Source organism: Periophthalmus magnuspinnatus, chromosome 3 (assembly GCF_009829125.3).
Source record: "Periophthalmus magnuspinnatus isolate fPerMag1 chromosome 3, fPerMag1.2.pri, whole genome shotgun sequence".
Taxonomy (NCBI): Eukaryota; Metazoa; Chordata; class Actinopteri; order Gobiiformes; family Gobiidae; genus Periophthalmus; species Periophthalmus magnuspinnatus.
In genome coordinates, this window is record NC_047128.1 from 35,270,956 (window position 1) to 35,291,702 (window position 20,747).

Here is a 20,747-nt window from a genome sequence, read left to right on the forward strand (position 1 = left end):
AGACGGAGCGAGGGGGGTAGTGGTTCAGTGCACAAGGTCAGGGATAACAGCAGCATACTGATAGCTCGTATGGTGAAGCAATACCCCAGTTGATAAATACATATGTTCAGCCTGTTTACATCATGACCAATATGCTGCAAAACCTTGAAAGAACAAATGGAAGCATGAAACCACACTATTCGTCCAGCAAAGTCGAGGCTCCATGTACGTCCAGAGACACACTTAGCGCCCTCTGTCCCCCTCCCTCTAAGGGCCAAACAAGCAGCATCATCCTTCAATGTCAGAGCATCGATTGATCTGCTGCTTAAGCCCCTGCCGTGAGTCGGCATTGGTCAGATACAAAGCCACACAGGGCAATTCATCACTGAGCCCCAAACACTTAGTTTGACAGTCAGGAAGGAAGGAAGGAGAGGAAGTAGGAGAAGGAGAAGAAACTGTTAGAGCAAAAAGGAGAGAGAGGGAGAAAGAGGGAGGGAGAGTGGACAAGCGAGAGAAAGAGAGAGGGGATGAGGAAAATGCCAGAATGTTTTACAGAGAATATATTCCCCTCAGTAATAAATATGGGTTTTTATGGAGTACAGTGTTTATGGAAAAGAGCGGCAGAAAGTTCTAGTGGCTTTTAGAGTAACCCACCCCACAGCAAGATGGAAGCTGAAGGTGCAATACCAAAGTACTGCACACCACATTTGTTTTATGGTGGTCAGGTGGTTTCAGTAAGCCCCATGGTTGATGTTAATTTAATTCATGAATAAAAAAATAATATTTCATCCTCTTAATGCAGAGGTAGTAGTGTTATATCAATTGTATAAATAGTATTAAATAGTCGCAATCATAGTTTCACAATGCAGTGGTAAATAAAACCGCTTTCTACTTTTTAACTACATTCACCTACTGTTACCTCAATAACAGTGTTTGTTGGTTTATTATATATTTTAATTGAATTAAGATTCTCTTGAAGTCACTTTTGCACAGGCTGAGAATGAAAGTGTAAATAAAATAGAGCGTGAACCTTTTGAGGCTCAAATTCGGGCAGCATGACACAGGTGGCACCGACGGACAGCGGACACAGCAGTTTGTTGACGATGCCGTGGACGTGATGAAGAGGTAAAGTGTGCAGGATGACATCATCTTTAGACCACGCCCACTCAGACACCAGACACTGGACCTGTGGATGAAGGACAGGAAAACGCACGCAGTAAACTGTAGTATCTGTATTTACTTCAATAAGTCCAGTGAAAAGGAAAATTATCAAAACTACCAAAATTATCAAATGATTTGATTTATTTATTTTTTGCAGTCAGCCGTTTGGGTGTATCGTCAGCACGAGTACTTGTTAGTAACATATTACTCTATTAACTGTTTCCTCTTATAAACTGCAATTCTAGCTAGCTGAGAATTATTTGGTAGAATCTTAAAAAGAGAGAAAAACTAAACATGCCCCTTGATCATATAAGTATATGTGATGAATATACAAGTAGAAATAACTAAGTGCAGTTTTGTTGGTTAATGGAGTCTTTTTATTTTCTTTCTGTAAGAATGATGATGATGATCATAATTTCCCTGGGTGCACACATTTTAAGTAAATACTGACACCTAAAAGTAAGTTTACTAATTTAATAAATAATAATAATAATAATAGGACTCTCCACTTTTCTGGCGTCTGCAGGGAGAGGTGGAGAGCTGATGTGGGCTTTCTTATTGCACCACAGCTCAGCTGCCACGTGAGGGTCACATCCTTCACCTTCAGATGCACCTGACAGATCCTCATCACAAGGAAAATTTTTAGTCACACCCAACAAAATTTTAGGTGCACGTGCACCCAAAATAGTTACACTATGGAGCCTTTATAGTTGTTAATAATGATTAAACGAGTCCTGTCAATATTTCTTAATAAATAGGTAGTTTTAATGAGAACCTAACAATCTGCAAACAGTTATCTACTGATGACTGAATTGTTTACCATGGCTTGGATGCTGCGGTGTGTGTGCAGTACTCCTTTGGGACGTCCCGTGGTCCCGCTGGTGTAGATGATCATGGCCGACCTTTCATTCCAATCATCGATCGTACTTTTTTCATGAGTATCCACCTCATCTAAACTGTTGAGGTTAGAGGTTGGTGGAAGAGCCAAACATGGAAGACCTAACTTTTGTGCCAGAGGCTCCAGTTTATCAGCAAAAGAATGTCCAGCCACAAGCAGAGAGCTCTGGGAGTCACAAATGATATACTCCAGTTCAGATGGAGGGTGTTTTCTGTACAGGGGAACCGCGGTCCCACCACTTATCCAAGCAGCCCACTGTGCTACTGTGTAGGACGCATCATTGCCACACAGGAAGGAGATTCGTTTACCACCAACATCACCTGTGCCACAACCGAGAGCAGCCCTGATTCTAGCTGCCAGCCACAAACTGCTGCTGTACAGTTGTTTATAACTGTGAGCGCCGCTGTCATCTGTAATTGCAGTTTTGTCTTCATATGAGGCGGCCCGGGCAAATACAGGGCCCTTTGACTTTGGTGCCGTTGTTGTCCATCTATGAGCATTTCTCACAGCTCCAGTTTTGAGGAGCCAGGTCAGTGTTTTCCAGGGACAATGGTTTCTATGAGAGAATTTCCCCTGAGTGCATGAGCGCTTCAAAGAGTGGAAAAAAGCAGCAGAAATACCAAATGCTGATGACATATTGGAGGAACGGAGCCACACTGATCAAGAGAGCTCCATCAGGAAATCCTTTTTGTCTGTAACAAATTAAAGAATACGGATACAATTAATCCTCATTACAAAGCAACACAACATAAAACACAACTGAGAATAGTCTGTATTTGTTTTTTATTACAGTAACAGAATAACTGACCCAAACTATGTGAAGAAAGACATTGATCTGACACATACTTCATTTGTTTTCTACTGACTGTCTGGTAATGTATAACGATGTATAATTTGTTATTGTTATGGTGTATAAATGAACCACTTTGACACATACACCAAAATAAAACCTAAATAGAGGTGAAACGCTGAACTGTCAACATCAAGGTTACAAGCGGTAAAACAGGAACTATGTCAAAAATAAAAGACACCTGCACGACTTTAAAAAACCCTGTCCTAGAAAAAAATGTATACGACATTATTTAAAGGCATGAGAGTGAAATAAACAACATTTTAAGCCCTTACCGTGGAAAAGTAAGACAAGAAGCCGGTACGTCCTGTTTCTGTGACGGACCGTGCGTCAGATTCACGGTCCCCAGTGAAACAAGACACGAGCCAATAGTTCCGGCACATAAAAACTGGTGTAAGGAAGAAATGATTATAAGCAATCTATTTTATTTATTTTTATATTACCAAATGTAATTGATTAATCTAATAGACAAACCAACAATATTAGTTGTAATTGTACTGCATACTTATACAGAGCATCAATCTAAATATAGCATTTTTAACTTTAATCTTTTAATCATTATAGTTGACGCCAAGCTCTGTAATTTCACCTTAGTGTTCAATAAGTTGTATATTTTATGTTTATAAACTCACGGAACTGCGGCGTCGATTATCCTGGTATTCAAAAAATATCTATCTACTACATATGGGGCTGTTTGGCTGGAGATCATAAGTTTAGTAGCGTGCCAACTAGCTTGGCTGGTATGATCATTACAGTGCAAGTGGGCACAATCAGCCGCCAGCTGGCACTCGCGGGCCTTAGATGAGAGAATGGTACAGACATGGCACACATTCAAAAAGTTTTCACTTCCCTCCCCAAACCCCCTACACTGTGAACGGTGATGGCATGTTCCTAACAAAACTGCAGCCTTTGTTTCAGAGATCTCCCCTTCACTCTCAGGAATAGTATCGTCAAAGACCACTCGCTCTCGTTTCTGGGGAAAACATTATTCAAGGGGATGCCATGCTACTCCTGCAGCTAGTGTCTGGATGTTTCTGGGATATAATGAATTTACATGACTACAAATACCATTTATTTGTTAACATTTTTTAGGTGCAGATGGTGGTGCCGCGTTTTGGCTCGATGGATCGTTGTAAGAAGAACCAAAACTAGATGTCGACGACGCGCAATTTTGGGATTGTGTCCTGGAAATCGGCCACATTTTGTCGCAAGGGTGAGCGATTACGGATCATGAATGGGAAAATGGGTTTTACACACATTTGTTTATAGCTATTTAGCAGACTACCACACAGAGCCAATGTAAAGGTATGGAGAAAACCCATTGTATCGAATTTATGTTTGGTGCCATGGCCTGCTGCCAAGTCAACATCGACTTAAACCACCTGAAAGGATCCTCCACCATATTGGCAGGACGACCACGAGCAGATGCCTCTCCTACGTTGGCAAAGGACTGGATCAGGAAAAAAGAGACAGAGGAGAAGAGAGGGACCCCCGACAGATCCGCCAAAGAGGGTACGATGCTAGCACAAACCGCGGGGAGTACCCGAGCATGTGTCAGGTTGGCATCAATGTGTGAATGCCTTGGCAAGCTTTCCCTTCTCTCCCTTCCCACCGAAGCTCGCACACAAACACACTGTTGCCCTGCTTGGAACACATGGTACATCAGCAGCGGCATCTGGCCGCGCTGACTCCCGGCAGCTGCGCTTCGTCTTCACCAGTTGGAAGTCTTGGCACTGCCACTTCATCAACTACCTGTGGCTCCTCCTGGGTAAAAGACATGCAATGAATTATTCCAATGCTGCAGCTGCAAACTTGACTTTCATCCAAGAGATTCTCTGTAAACATATGACAGGCTCCAACAGCAATGCCACCCAAGGACTAATGCACGGTTTCACCCAGGACCAGGAGGCCACTGCCCCATGAAACGTTACGCTCTGGTAGGAAAAGGATTACCTAACCCTAACCCTGTTTCAACAGAGACTCTGGATGTGGCTTGTCCAGTCAAAAGTACATTAAATAGAGTCAAATGGCAGCTGGCAGGTCAGATTTGTAAAAGGAAAGAGTGTTCACATAACCTCTGTCCAGAGACTCACAAAAGCGTCTGAGAGCCACATGAATGGCCTCCGCATCTATTCAGTGTGCTCTTTCACACAAACCCGGACCTCACTACAACTTTTGATTTTTCTTTGGTTTGAGATTTGTGTTGAATCATGTGAATAGGAAACACACTGAATGGAATTTACCTTCTATTTTAAATTGAACAAATGGATGTGTGACCTTTCAACTCTCCAATTACTGCCTCACATTCTGCCTCTAATGGAGGTTTTGACGAGCAAGGACATTTCCCTGAAGCTTTCACTGCATTTAATCTGTGACATATTTATAACTCGACAAAAGCATAGAGGCTTTGTTCCAACATGACCTTCACAGACATTGTTCAACAGTGTGAACCAAAACATGTCTTTTTACTTAAACCTCATGATGATAATATTGATGAAAACAGATTTGTTTTTCATAATTAAACATAATTAATTATTTTCATTAATTCTCATTAAAGCTATTTAGCATTTTGAAGGTGCAGCTCATGGACAGTTTTATTTATTCTCTTAATTTTACAGTCATGCAATGTCTTAATACTCAATACCTGATCCTAGATTTGAGACATGGACAGCCTCTTATGCGCATTTCAAGATCCTCCAGCTCGGTGACACTGACCATGAAGATGTGGTGAAGGATGTTCTACTGCTCCTGACAGGTTCCCCCAGCAGGATTGAAGAATGGGTCAAATGTAAAAAAAACAGGGCCAATAAAATATACAGTAACGTCTTCCTTGTAGTGCATTTGTCCTACTTGACTTTCATAGTAAAGTTTAGATAAGATTGGATATATTCTGAAAGGCAGACAGGCTCGTATCAGCTCACTCCTCTCTGTATTAGTCATGTGCCAGTGAGCCGGTGGGAGTTTAGTCTCCATCTGTGTCAGTCTGACCCAGTTTAGCCCTCGGCCACGTCCAACTGTTTCAGCCCCAGACATATGTGAGCGAGCCTCCCAGGACCTGCTCACACTGCGCTCATATGATCCTGGACTTCTGCTTCCTGTGGCATATGTCATCATCAATAATGGCCTCAAGGACTCACACCTTTGTAATTGGACAACAGTCTTCAATTAGCCTAAACACCCGCCCAGCTCTGAATGTAAAGTAGATCTTCTTGATATAAATCAAGTTTATTTTTCAGAATGGCAATGCTAAGTCTCATGTTGATGATGTCATCGCTTAATTAAGTATAATTTAGAAGAACAATTTTATTTGGTCTTATTTTTTTCTGTTTTTTTTTTTTTTCATTTATAACATTTGTGATTATTAAACCTTCTGTTATTGATGCCGTATTATAATCTGTGTCATTTTACAGCCACAGTATTTTGTCTTCAGTTTGTACAAATGCATTATTTATTTTGCTCCTGAAATGTGAAGTGTTTGGAGGTAGATCGTCACCATCGTCCAACTGGACTTATGACGGCTGACAAACTGGCTTCTCTATCTTTGCAAATTAAAACACAAGCCAATGAGGTCCAGAATAAGCCAAGCAGAGAGGAATTGGGTTGTTTAGTCCAAGTGCTCCATGTTGGCAGATGAGATGGTATCATTGCAGTGCGCCAGGACCCACTGGGGACAGTGGGGCGTGAGGCACATATGGGCAAACGGCTGCTCACGAGCTGCTTATGTCAGCCCCGACACGGCCTTGGACACAACCCTGCTCCGGAGGATTCAACCAGGCTGTTGTCTGGGACTGCATTGTTTGGAGTGCCACTGGATTGTGCACTGAAACTGTAAACTCTATGTTTAGTCTGTATGTTGCTTTTAATAGTGCAGTTTGAGGATCTAACTATAATGAAGACACCCAATAAAAATGTTTTTAAACAACTGTTCCAGTTTTTCAGAAGTGTCTCCGTCAGGTTCAAATTGAAAATTGCAAACATGTTTTAATGTTTATGGACAAAAGTTAAGCCTTTATTGTCTCCAAACAGAGAGTTTCAAACAGATGTTTCTTATGTCATCCTGACGCCCACTGCCACTTTTTTAAGAAATAATGAATATTATTATCAGTATACATATTGAGGAATGTTTATATACAGTAGAGTTTATTGTTTATGAAAGGTTTTTGTCTTTTCTAACACTTTACATCTTGTCCCAACTCTTTACATTGTGGTTGTAAAAAGCATAAAATAAATGCAGCTTGTTATTGTAATTTACACATTCTCTCAATAGCATGGTCAAATGGATGGAATAAATTTAATATAACAGTAGTCTTAAAGTAACTCACCCTAAATAAATGATCTCCAACTTCCTTAGCTCCCAGCTGTAATAAGCTTTAGATCACTCCAGAGTTTTCAGATGACTTTCCGCTAATGTCTTATTGATCCTCTTCTTTCCCTTTTACTCCTACACATGGAAATGGAAAGTGTGGTGCAAGACAGACAGTCGGGACGTCCGCAGTCACCAGTAATTTAGATCAGTAACACTGCTGTGTACTGTAAACCATGTAACTATGAAGCATTCTCAGGCCAAACAACGTGGAACATTTGGACTTTTTTGCAGAAATAACCTCTTTGTAGTAACATTAGAATATCAATGGAATGGAAATTATCAATGTCCACAACACAACAGGACAATGTTTGCCAAGAATCCGTGCTTTTATGCAACACTTACCGAGGTTTCCTGTCTCAGTGATTTGCAATGGGTGTGATTGACAGGTGCATTAACCAATCAGAGCAATGCGTGGCTGCTGATGAGTGAAAAAAAACAAAACAAAAACTAGGAACTGGGAAATAGCGTGAATTTCAGAGGTAAAATAAGTTATAGATTTTGTTGTGAGTTTTCTGCACGTCCCACTGGGAGGAAGCCCTGGTGAAGACCCAGGACACGCTGGAGGGACTGTGTCTCTGGGCTGGCCTGGGAACGCCTTGGGGTCCCACCGGAGGAGCTGGAGGACGTGTCTGGGGTGAGGGAAGTCTGGGAGTCCCTGCTTAGACTGATGCCCCCGGATAAGAGGAAGAAAATGAATGGATGGATGGATGGATGCTGCAGATGAGCGGGTGTCACTGGACTGTCCCAAAATCATTCTCTGACGTCTCTTTGAGCAGAAAGTAGGAGATAATGAATGAGAATGTGTGGAGCGTTTATATAAAAACTTGTCAAATCTACTACAACATGTGTCTCTGAAATGCAGAAAACTCATAACAAAATCTAATAAATGAACTTTGGGAAATACTTTGTGCATCTGAATTATGAAATCCTAATATCAGTTATTCATAAAAATGTGCACATAGATAAAAATACAAAATTACTCCTTCATGAAATCTACGATACTGTGTAAGTGCTTTCATTTTTGGATAATTTTCTCATTTTTGTACATTCATACGCATATATTTCACTAAATTCACACACAGATATGTTCTCCTCTTGACTCTTTTCCTGGTGCGTGCTCTGTTTTCTGTCATACCAGTGTGACTCACGTCGTCTCCACACACAGGCCTGGGTGGTGTCAGTGCTGCTGGTGCTGTTCTGTTGTAGACAGTGCCATATGCTGTCTGGACCAGGACGGGGCTGAGCCATGTCCCCACAGGGAGGCCCACCAGAGGACACCACACGCTAATGCCACGCTAATATCATGTATCTCACGTTTAACAGACGCTCACCTTCTCTCAGTATGTTTCAATCTTTACGTTTTTCAGCAACGGTACGGTTTCTTTGTGCGTCAGGAATACACGATTAAAGAAAAACGTCACAAATTATCACGATTTCAGTAGTGACGTGAAGGAAGTTGAACGAAGACGACTCGCAAACAGTAACGCTAATGCTAATGCTGCGTCGCTCAAATGAAATTCGCAGCACTCAATGAGATTATCCAGTAATTTAAAGAGTTTTCTAATGTTTAAACTGCAGAAATGATAATAAGTCGATACATTAGACACTTACTAACCCACTATTTCTATTATGCCATTGCTGTTCGACAACACGCATTTCGTAACACAGCACAATGTTAATTAGCTAACTAATTAAGTCACCCACTCCTCAATTAATGAATGCATATGGCGTCTGTCTCAGTGTCTCTTTGTTTTCAGTTCGAGACATTGATCTTAAATGACAATGCTATTTTCAAGAGCACTCATATAGAATGACATGGAACGCTGCCAACCGTGAACACATTCTGCTGCAACACAATTACGTTCCCAGTCTAGACAATAGTTTAACCTTGTTCATTAACGTATATTGATGAATCTAATCACAAAATAAAGACGAGAAAGTGCTTCGAGACTGTACGAGCTAAGGACAAGTGTTCTGGAGCGCCGTAAGTTGTCAGCGTTTTCTTGAAATACCTTTGGATGCGTTTGTTGAAATCGGGATGAAGGAAAAGGAGTTTGTTTGCACATTGACTCGAGGGTAGGAGCTGCGTGTTCTGAATTTATCTTATCTGCGCGTTCATTACTACTTTGCATTTCAGGCAGAGAGCTCGGGTGCTCGGCTAAATCGCAGGAAGGATTGTTAGACACGCGTGTTATTAATTTTTTCTGGGTCCCTGTGGCGTCTGTATGAATCTTAATGCTGCTGACTGGGCTGAGGCTCTATCGACTTTCTTTAAAATATGAAGAAGCTTTGCTGGAAGCGCCCGGGGTCATTAGCTGAAGAGTAGGCGCAAATCCCTCACCGAGCCCCTGCTCCAGCTCCGCCATGTTAAATGTGCTCTTAAAATATTCATAATCATACACTTGCCCGCACATACACACCAACGCACACACAGAGACAATGCACCAGGGACACGAGGATCAATATTAAAATGTATTCTTGTTTTGGTGTGTGCTTAATTAGCTGTGGTTCTCTTTAAGCGTGGAGTTTCAGAAGAGATTAACTGTATCTTTTGGTACATAAGACAATATTTACACCTGCTTTATCTGAGCGAACAGATGAAACGCATATGAATGGATGTTGACATATGGAAATGCAATTAGTTTTAGTTACTGCCGTCTTTTGAAATAACATTAAGAGAATCTGCCGCACAGAAACACAAACCGTTTCCGCGTGTTTGAATATTCTGTTGTCGGTTTATAATTGAGCAAACTATCAAGTCAAAATTGTTAATAGATGGAAATAAAAAGCCTGTTTGCCACGACTTTAATTCAACTTGAAGGACGTTGCCTTGTTGGTTTGTTACTGAAGGATAAAAAACAAAACAAAACAAAAAACAATCAATTTTTAAGTCTTTTTAATAAAGCAAAAATGTTCTAAATGTCTCTGAATGTTTACTCGTATTAAAAGTGTATTAAAAGTGTTTGATTTTTATCTTTAAATATATAAAACAAGAGGCGTGGAGATGATGTAAAGATGCATTGTGTAACTTTTCTGGTGTGGGGTCTATTTATTTTGCATTTACAGGTGTTTATTTAGCGAAAATACCTTAAAAACAGGCAGTTTCGACGCAGATCTGACGTGTAACTCAACCTAATGGCCATTCTGTAAGTAAAGCGTGAAATAACCTCTCCACGGTGACCTAACCTTCCATGAGAAAAGTTCCACAGTGCGTCTTTAAGGACACACAGAGTCCGTTCTTCAGTGTATGTGAATGAAAAAGGCCACAGTGCAATAACTGCCCTGTGACTGATGAGCTGCTGGAAGCCTGAGCCGACGTTTGTGCCAATATTCAAAAAGGCAAATCAGCACAATCTATACCTGGCACCGAGATACAGCGGCGGAAAAGCAGTCAGACGGTGAAATTTACATCTAACCCAATAAAAAAAACTGATCTGGAAAGAGTAAAACAGGTGAAGTTTCAATGCAATTCTATTTTATTTATGTAGCACATTTAAAAAACAACTTCAGCTCACCAAAAAATAAATATACAGATAATACGATACACAGGAAAATAATAATAAAACATAAAAATATCATGTAGTTGTGTTAAATGCCAGGGAGAAGAGGCGGAGCTAGTGTTAAATACCAGGGAGAAGAGGCGGAGCTAGTGTTAAATACCAGGGAGAAGAGGCGGAGCTAGTGTTAAATACCAGGGAGAAGAGTCGAGTTTTCACTTTAATCTAATTTGAATTTAATTTAGAAGTAAAGGAAATGTGTCATCTTTGTTCCACTGTTGTCCTAAAAAGTGCACTATGTAGCTTTCACCACTTGATTGTCTCCATGGAGATGTTAATGCCTTGCCTGTAATTTTCCTCAGTATGGCTTTAACTTATCAGTCTTCATAGATACAAACAGGTGACGCTGTCCGGCCAATTACTAGTAAAATCTGTGAAGTATTTCCCCTAATATTATATTATTATTATTATTATTATTATTATTATTATTATTATTATTATTATTATTATTATCATTATCATTATTATTATTATTTTATTATCATTATTTTTATCATTATTACTATTATTATTAGTATTTTATTATCATTATTAGTATTATTATTTTATTTTATTATTATTTTCATTATTGTTTTTTTATTATTATTATCATTATTACTATTATCATTAGTATTTTTATTATCATTATTATTATTGTTATTATTATTATTATTATTATTATTATCATTATTACTGTTAATACAGCCATCTTTTTATTAGCATTACTAGATAAACAAATATTTATGAAAAACAAAATGTGTCCGGATGCAGCCTCCACATCACAGATCTGACTCGACATCATTCATTTAAACTGCAGTTTGACCTTATGACCAGTTGTGATGCAAACAGATCCTTTAAAACGTGAGGTCTCTGTGCAGCGAGCCCCGTCTCTGTGGTAATAATGATCCTCACAGACCTTACGTGAACTAATATCCAGCAGAACCCGACCTGCGCGGCCCATTCTATATTTATTGGTGGATAATTTGAACAAGGGTTAAGTTACAGTCCATCAAAAGAGTGGAGCATGTGTGGGACAGGTGCTGCGGGCGACACCGGGCCAAAACAATCACACTGCTACAGAATACAGGACATGCCGCCTAATTGAAGCGCGTTTGTGAAGCTGGACAATGGACTGGGCTGGCAGATGTACCAGGGGGGCCAAAGACACGCATAAAGACCACAAGGACAATACGAGGCAAACAAAGGGGGTGGGCACAGCGCGTGTGTCTGGACAGTTTTAACGCAGCAGAGAAGATACTTTAGGAACAAGACGTATTTGTGCAGTGGGGGGTTTGTATAATTATATAAAAACATAATTATCAGACATTTACTGTATTTAGAGCTTTACAACTGTCACATTTTAATATTTTGTCCCCGTCTGCAGTGGAAAATGCAGCAGAACATCACATAAAACATTAGATCTGTTAATAGACAGTCCGCTGACTCACAGGTTGACGGTGCGATTCCAGCTCCCTCAGATTGAACGCTGTTGTTGTGTCCTTGGGCAAGACACTTAATCCCCCTCGTCCCCAGTGTCTGTGTGCACCACTGTGTGAATGTGTGAGTGAATGAGTGAGTGGTTCTTGGTGTTACTCCATCTGTCCTGAGGAAAGAAATTGACAGAAATATTGTTTATATGAGAAGAAAAAAAATATTATAAAATAAATATTTACTAAGAAATCCTAGTTGATTTGAAAAAAAGTTAAAAGAAGAAATAATTCAATACCAATATCACACAATAACTACAGCTTAATTAACATTAATAAAGCCTGAACCAAGACTTCATAATGAACACAATGTTTATTAAGAATGACTCAGACTTAAAGGAAGTTAGAGTTTGGAGCCAGGGTTAATATTTACTTACATATATTTACTGAGCCTCAATAAACTGTTTTTTCATCATATTAATTCTTGTTTCATGTTTTACTAAGGGTATTAAAGGTGTAGTTATTAGTCCATGCCTCAAAATCACCAATAAGATGATACTTTAAAATCCATCCATCCATGTTCTTCCTCTTACCCGGGGCCGGGTCGAAGCACGGGCTCCCAGACTTCCCTCACCCCAGACACCTCCTGCAGCTCCTCCGGTGGGATCTCAAGGCGTTCCCAGGTCAGATGAGAGACATAGTCTCTCCAGCAGGTCCTGGGTCTTCCCCAGGGCCTCCTCCCTAGGGAGGTGTCCAGGAGCCTCCTCAGCTGCTTCTGTCCACGTGTAGGAGCAGCGGCTCTACTCTGAGCTCCTCCTGTGTGACTGAGCTCCTCCTATCTCTGAGGGAGCACCCCTCCACCCTTGAAGGAAACTCATTTTGGCCACTTGTATTTGTGATCTTGTCCTTTTGGTCATTCCCAGAGCTCATGACCATAGCTGAGGGCAGAACATTGAGGGTAAATCCAGAACTCTGCCATGACGCTGCACCGATCCAACTGTCAATCTCACGCTCCATCCTCCCCTCAAGATACTTGGACACCACCACCCGAAGAGAGCACCACTTTTTTCCGGAGAACCATGGCCTCGGATTTGGAGGAGCTGATCCTCATCCCAGACGCTTCACACTTGGCTCAAACTTCCCCAGAGCTGCAGGTCCTGACTCCAAGAAGCATCAGGACAAACATCATCTGTAAACAGATGAGATCCTGTGGTCCCAGAACCTGGAGAGGGTCCAGTTCAGGATGAAATCATGACATTTTTGCTTATTTTTATCTGATGCCAGTGTAATGCAGTATTTTGAAACAATAACAATCTACTGGTCTATGACCTTCTCGGGTCAGGTAAACATCATAATAATAAATCACAAAGCATGATACTTTAATGTAAGTGGTTTGTGCTCCTCAGTGCAATTAAAACTGTTTATGTTTATGCTCACGATACAGACAATATATTTATTCCACGACGCCTGAGCCCGTCCCAGTGTTTTTAGTGGTGCGTATTGATTTGCGTGCAGTTTAATGTCGGACTTTATGGCTATGTTGTGGTTAGACAAGCCAGGAGGAAGACTACTTACTGCAGCCCACCATCATAACTGAATCAATCCATTATAGGTGCGTATTGAAACTGTGGTCACTTTCCACAATATGTAGCTATTATATACAGCTTCAAATTGAATTATTCAGCATCCGCTTCAGTTATGAGCAGCATGTAAAATTCCAAATAGAGATAGATGTTTTTTCCTGTAGCTGCAATGCATTACATCCGTACATTAAATTCAAAATGAGCACCATGACGCAGGGTTGGGAGATGCGATTATTAGCTGTTGGAAAAGTCATGGAAAAGTGTGAGTAGAGTGTGTGTGTGTGTGTGTGTGTTCAGACCGCTGCCTGTCCGGCCCCGTCAGCTCCTCTAAACGACTGTGAAATCACAAATGAAATGCTGTCGTTGTAAAGCAGCTCAGCCTGAGACGTCTCCTTCACATGTGACGCTTTGTTTATTAGAGTCTGTGCAAAGACAACAATATAAAGGTCTGCAAAGGGTCGGCCGGCGAGAAGGAAGGGGAAGAGTGTGGCTCTGGTAAAAACAGAAAATAAATAAGGAATTATAACGGTAAAATACACAGGATGCAATGAATGTGTGTGTTTTTTCACTTTTATTTTCAAGAGGGATGGATGAAACTGGGAGGCAGGTTGTGCTGAAGTTGGAGGATGAAGTTCTCAGTTTTGTTATTTAAGTAAAACTACAGATACAGAGGTAAAAAGTTACTCAGGTAAAAGTAAAAGTATCATATGAAAATGTACTTTAAGAGTAAAAAGTACATGTGTTGTTAAATCGTTGTAGTGATGTTGATTTAAAAATGATATAGATTTTCTTTCAATACGAATCGATTTCTTAATTTTCCTCATGATTTTTGTGTTTTTATTTTTGTTTCCTCAAAGCCGAAGCTTGAACTCAAAAACTTTAGTCATTTAGTTTCCACGAACATCAAAATAACCCCTTAAATCATATGAAAAGTACTTTTTATTTTTCAGTCTTGTTCAAAAATGTAGTGGAGTAGAAAGTACAGATTCTGCTCTTGAATGTAGTGAAGTAAAAGTAAAAAGTATCCACTGTAAAATGCAGTTAACTAAAGTACAGATACCTACAAATTCTACTTAAGTACAGTCCTTTACTTACGTGAGAACTTGTTATTGAATGAAGCTTTGTTGTTGTCCGTGTCTTTTCTGACGTAGATGAGGCAGAAAATAAATAAAATCAAGCTGAATGAACTTGCACAAAGCAGGAAAACCCCTCAGCTGGTGGCAACACAGACCACACTGCCCTTAACTGCCCCTAAACGGCCCTAACTACCCACAGAGGTCACGACCCCTGTGACCTTCTGACCTCCAGTCTCAGAGGACCATTGTCCACTTGTGCCTTTCCTCTCGGTGTCTCTTGTTGCCAGTTGTGCACAATATGTCAATGGGGTAAAACATGTCCAGGCATAACATTTGAATTAATGAGCTGACAGAAGGTAAAATAAAGTACTTAAGCCAAATGAGAAATAGTGATTTAAGGGTTAAAAGTGCGAGGGACGGGATCACAGTTGTTTTAGGTGATACGTAAATATTAAAATAAATGTGTCAGCTCAAGAAAACAGCTTAGGTTGGCCACTAGTTTAATTTTATGTCCTGTATTGTAGATTCCAGGTCGAGAAAAACATCTTAGAAAAACAAGATTTACATTTCTATATCTAAGGATGCTGTAAATTGTCACGTTTAGTTGTGTTTTGTAAAGTTTTCAGTGACACGGTTCAGTCGGAGAAATGTACTGGATGTTTTCACGTTGAGTTGCGTTTTATTGTAATGTAAAAAACATTTAAAAAAGCAGTTTGTTTGTTGTGTTGTTGTGCATTTATTTGTAAAACACCTAACGTCAAGTATAATTCCACAATTACTAGAGCTATAAGTAACAGTGGCTTTGTATTTGGTGGATTCACAATTAATACAAAGACAAGAGAAGGATAAAAACAGCAGCAATAGAAATAGAAAATAGAAAACCAAGATATGATTTTTATGGAAAATCAATAGTAACAACATGATCCAAAGGAGTTCAGTGACAGGTGCAGGGTGAGAGCAGGTGTGATCACACAATGGGGAAGACTAAATTAGCCTTACACTACAGGTGTGGTGATAACGAGACCTATACTATGTACATGTTCAAACACACTGTACCGTCACACTCTGCTCCTCCGCTGAACCATATGGACTCACCTAGACACCTGTCAATTCAAAGCCCACAAAAATGTCTGTGATGTTTGATGAATAATTCAAGTTTCTCCGCAGGGCTAATTTAGTCACTGCTCCTCAGCCCACACTGTCTTTGTCTTCACCTGTAGATAGACACTACTTTATACCGTTTTCACTTACGAAACAAAGGCTTTATGTGGATATCGTCCTTTATTGTCCCAGGGTCACTTAGTGCATACTTCAACACTGGAAAACAATGAAATGTCAGACCTTTATAACCTAAAGAAGTGATTTTTATTGAGTGATTTTTGACTTTTATGTGATTTATACTAATTAATGAGTTACTAGTTCATTTCAGTCTTGTATGTTTTGGTAAAATAATGTTCATTCTTCTCGTTATTGCAGCGTTTAACGTCTCGACACAACACACCTCTTGTTAAACTGCCATTTCATAGAGAACTACTGTTAGTGAAGCAGATGAAGTGTTTTACGTGAATGAAGTGACACAGACGTGGACAGTGAGGAGGAGTGGACAGCAGATGTCAGACCTCCAGACCCTCCAGACCCTCCAGACCCTCCAGACCCTCCAGACCCTCCAGACCCTCCAGACCCTCCAGACCCTCCACACCGCCCCCCTCCCTCTCTCCCTGGGACCACCTGTTGAACTGGGGCCATCTGGAGACTACAGCCCGGCTCTGACCCACACTGACCAATCACACGCGAGCACATCACATGACAGGAAGCAGAAACAGGCCAGGTAGAGTAAATATTTCATCTTTTCTTGCCCAGGAACAATGGAAGCTCACAATATTATAGACTAGGGCACGGAGACATGTCGCTCCTGCTCACCAGTTTGGAGATCACTGGGTATTTTTTGAGGCGTTTGCATGTTATATCTGTGTCTGTATGGGTTTCTATGGTTTTCTTGTTCACCAAAACCTTTCACTTTAGAGGTGAAGACTCCCATAAAAAGAATATATTTCACACCAGTGGGACCGTCCATCCTTTCTTTCGTTTTAGAACAAATAAACGTCTTTCCAAATAAGTACAAACTGTTGCTTTTGTGAACAATCCTGAATAATATGACAAATGCATTTCCTGCAGTCTTAATTATGCAGCAGCCAAACTGTGAGTGTAAAGAGAAGGTGCTAAAAACCCAAGCAGCTGATGTGAGGTATAATGAGCAGAGAATCATTAATCCTTGTTTCCTGTGTTTGAGTAACTGTTGATGATTTCAGTGCCAGACTTATTCAAAACCCCGGAGACCGCATTGTTTTCTTATCCGTTCAGTCTGGAGCGGTCTGTGCCAGGTTTCTCGGTGGTTGCAGAGTTATGGTGCAGCTCCCAAACCTGATGAAATCACAATGTCTGCAGAAATGGTCTACAAGTATGATTCAAGTAAAGAACTTTGACAATGCAATGTTTTCAGAAACTTTCCCCCACACATACAGAGTTACACGCTTTTCCAACACAAGTAAACAACAGCGGATTTGTTCCATGCATTTTTAAATTGACAGAAATACAAAGATTTCATAGTGGATTTTTCCAAGGTAACAATCCTTTGCAATAATAACCACAGTGCAGAGCTCGGGGCTGAACAAAAAGAAGAATTATCCAGCATTTGTTTGACTTTACTGAGGGCTTTTCCTTGACTCATTGCTGAAATTTCCTAAAATTTCACCCAAAACAAACAATTTGGAGTTCAGCTAACAAAAAAATCTGTATTAAAAAGTAAACAACTGTGTTCAAGGTTTGGTTTTTTGTTAAATATATTGAAAAATACAGTCATTTTCCTCACAAAAGTCTCCGTCTCTGCTCCTGAGTCTGTCATATCAGCTGCAAATGTCTATGTTTTGATACCGTTTCCCTCCAGGACAAGGCAATTCTTCATAACATATTTAGTCGGTGAAAACCATCACACATTTGGGGGCTCCACTGAGTAAAAATCCCTCTGGTCAATAGAGCTTTAATTTGGCTTCCCTGCTGAGTCGGTTTGAATACCGTTCACATCACTGTCACGAACCCAACCAAACGCAGGATCGCATAAATACTCCGAGAACAAAGGAGAACGCTCTGAATGAAAAGTGAATAATTCTTGCTTTAATGAATGTTTCAAGCAGTGTTAACCTTGTACAAGAACAAGTTATGTGACTGACTCGCAATTATACAGTACACATATTGTGATAGCTGACAGAAAAAGGAATTGTGTTTATGCCAAGGTTTTATTTTCATATAACTGTGCAGAGAACACTTTGTCCAAGACCTAATAATGTTACGTCTATACTTCTACACCAGCTGACATCTACAGCACCAGTCCGACCTAATATTTTTATATATTTGGCGTTTAAGTAGATTTAAAGTTTGTGGGAGAAATGCAACAACAAAAACAAAATTTGCAATCAATTTATGACCATAATTTGCCGCAAATTACACTCATAACTTCACTTTTTACCAACTTATTTGACTAAACAGGTCAATAAAAGCATGAAACTGGGATGAAGAGCGAGGAGAGACATTCAGCAAATATTTGGAGCTGGTGAATGATCTCAGAGGCCTCCACAGAACCGTAAGTGTGCGACTAAACACCATAAAGCTGCACCGAATCATCACTGCTTCAGTAAAAAGAACAAGACTCACTGTTGTGTTTTTGCAGTTTTCTGATATAATTTTCTGTTGTTTAGGTGAAATCCTCTGCACACACACATATGAGAAATATCTTATTCACCGCATGTTGCTTCCAAGTATTAAAACGTGCACGTGTCGGAGCTGTTTACTGCGAGCGTGCCGTGTATTCCTGTCTGTTTTGGAGTCATATTTGATAAGCCCTTGAGTGACGTGGCAGGACAAAATGACAGTTTGTCAGAAAGCGGGTCACGGGGCAGTCCCTGTGTAGGCGAGCCCTCCGCGCCCCTTTACTGGGTATAATTAGGAGCTCTCATTACCATATCAGTCAATTACCGGCGATAGCATTCTGGCTGCTTTCTCTCAGGAATCTGCCCTTCTGGACACCAGCTCTGAAGAGGACACATTTGCAGGAGAAGTAATTATTTCTCCAGTTTCCCCTCCCCGCGCCTCCTCTCAGTATTATGATTGCTACTGGTAAAACAATAGCTAAGGTTTTGTTGTGCTGTGTTGCTGCGGGCACCATCTGTGATAGTGAGGGGGAGGCAACAACAATACGCGTCCATATGGTCAGGGCATCAGCGCTGGGATATATCTGCTCATCAAGTCCTGTCATTGTCACCAGACTGGGCTCTACGCTCGTCTGTCACACGACACGCACACAAACATGAGGAAAATGCTAAATGCTAAATCTATGGAAGGATTAAGTTGGATGATAAATTTCAATCTTAAAACCGTATGTCGAAGAAAAACGCAATTTCAAGGGGATTTTTGAGTGTTTCCTTCCTCATCAGCGTTCACGTAAAGACTTTAAAAACGCGCTAATTTGCTCAGTGCTATAGAAAATAATGTGCCGTGTTAGCGATAGTACCGACCTGTAGTGGTTGATTGGTGTTGGGGGCTTGGGGCTTTTTTTTAGACAGACCCATCTGCTGTCTCGCACCTCCAAATCTGCACTTCGCACAGATGTTTGCTTTTATTATTTTGGAGATATGACGCTATAATCTTAACATTAATTTTCTGCAGGCCTCTATCTTTTTACTGGAGAATTTACATCTTGTATAACTGAACTGAACACAATCTTTTTGCAGTTAGAGTTACACTGCTTTCCTATGCCTGTGTGGATGAAAAATGTATAAGTAATTAACAGTTAACCCAGCGTTCAAGCCCAAATGTGATAAAAAGTATTAGCAAATTGTATTATATTGCTGGTAAACAGTTGTTGTTTTTACGATGTACTGGGGACAAAAGGTAATTTAGATTCTCCATGTTTTTACAGCTCCAACCACAACTTTCAGTGTTATTTTCTGACAAATTTGTGCAACGATACACCCAATAATGCTAAAAAAAACAGCTCGTTATAGCTTGGTCAGAGTTTAAATACAGGAATTGAATGTAAAAGGGCCATAATACGCAGTTTTCTGATGTGTTCTAATGTTGTTTTCACATCAAAAACATCACAAACACACCTGAAGTTGTGTTTTATTTCATTCACACATGTTTAACACACAAACCCTGCAGCGTATCCGTGCTGTCGTCTTCTTCTCTCAAACGGAAAACACCCTTGTGATGTCATGCCGTGATACAGGAAGTGCTCCTCTGCTCCTCTTTCAGTGGAATTATTTAGATAATTTCAGCTCCGCGATTGCATTTTGCATGTTAGAAAGAGACAAAACACAACTGCAGGTCTGTTTTTGAGGAGGAAACAACATTCTAACAAAGCTTAAACCTTAAAAAAGACATTTAAAGTGAGAATATTGTGAGCGCTAGTGTAATCGGTCAACTTTGGTCAGCATTTTCCCAATTTTTTTAGTATTGACGGAGCTCTAGAGTCCACAGATGAATATAAATTGCACGCTATTTGTTTATATTTTTCCAAACCAGTGCGAGGCGAACCTTAATGAGCCATATCCTTGTAATTTCTCCAGGTGAGACGAGGGTGACGGCTGCGCGCGCAAAGATAATGAAAACCTGCAGAAAGCACAAAGCACAACAAGGGCAATGAGAAGGGGACTGTGCTTTATAGACTGTAGGAAGATGCAGAGATACGGTTGTTAGACGCGGCAACATACCAAAATAAACATGTTGCGTTTGAATGAGGACACGAGCTTGAGGAAAAGAAGATTACTTGAGGGAGATCTGAAGTGATAGAAAGCTCTTGATAAAGGAATCTGGAGG

The 20,747-nt window shown here is 40.3% G+C and overlaps 2 protein-coding genes across 2 annotated transcripts in view; one reads left to right on the forward strand and one right to left on the reverse strand.

Annotated features, from left to right (window-relative positions):
- The window catches only part of acsf3 (acyl-CoA synthetase family member 3), a 30,428-nt gene extending 27,211 nt beyond the window's left edge, over nt 1-3,217 (reverse strand). Inside the window, exons 1-3 of the mRNA XM_033991922.2 lie at nt 3,164-3,217; nt 1,961-2,730; nt 1,010-1,165 (exon numbers count right to left, since the gene is read on the reverse strand). Of these exons, the coding sequence (XP_033847813.1) occupies nt 1,010-1,165; nt 1,961-2,674 (870 nt within the window). The 5' untranslated portion in view covers nt 2,675-2,730; nt 3,164-3,217. The remainder of the gene's footprint in view (nt 1-1,009; nt 1,166-1,960; nt 2,731-3,163) is intronic.
- pabpn1l (PABPN1 like, cytoplasmic) overlaps nt 1-20,747 on the forward strand; it is a 299,018-nt gene that overhangs the window by 191,486 nt on the left and 86,785 nt on the right. The gene's annotated exons all lie outside the window — the stretch shown is intronic.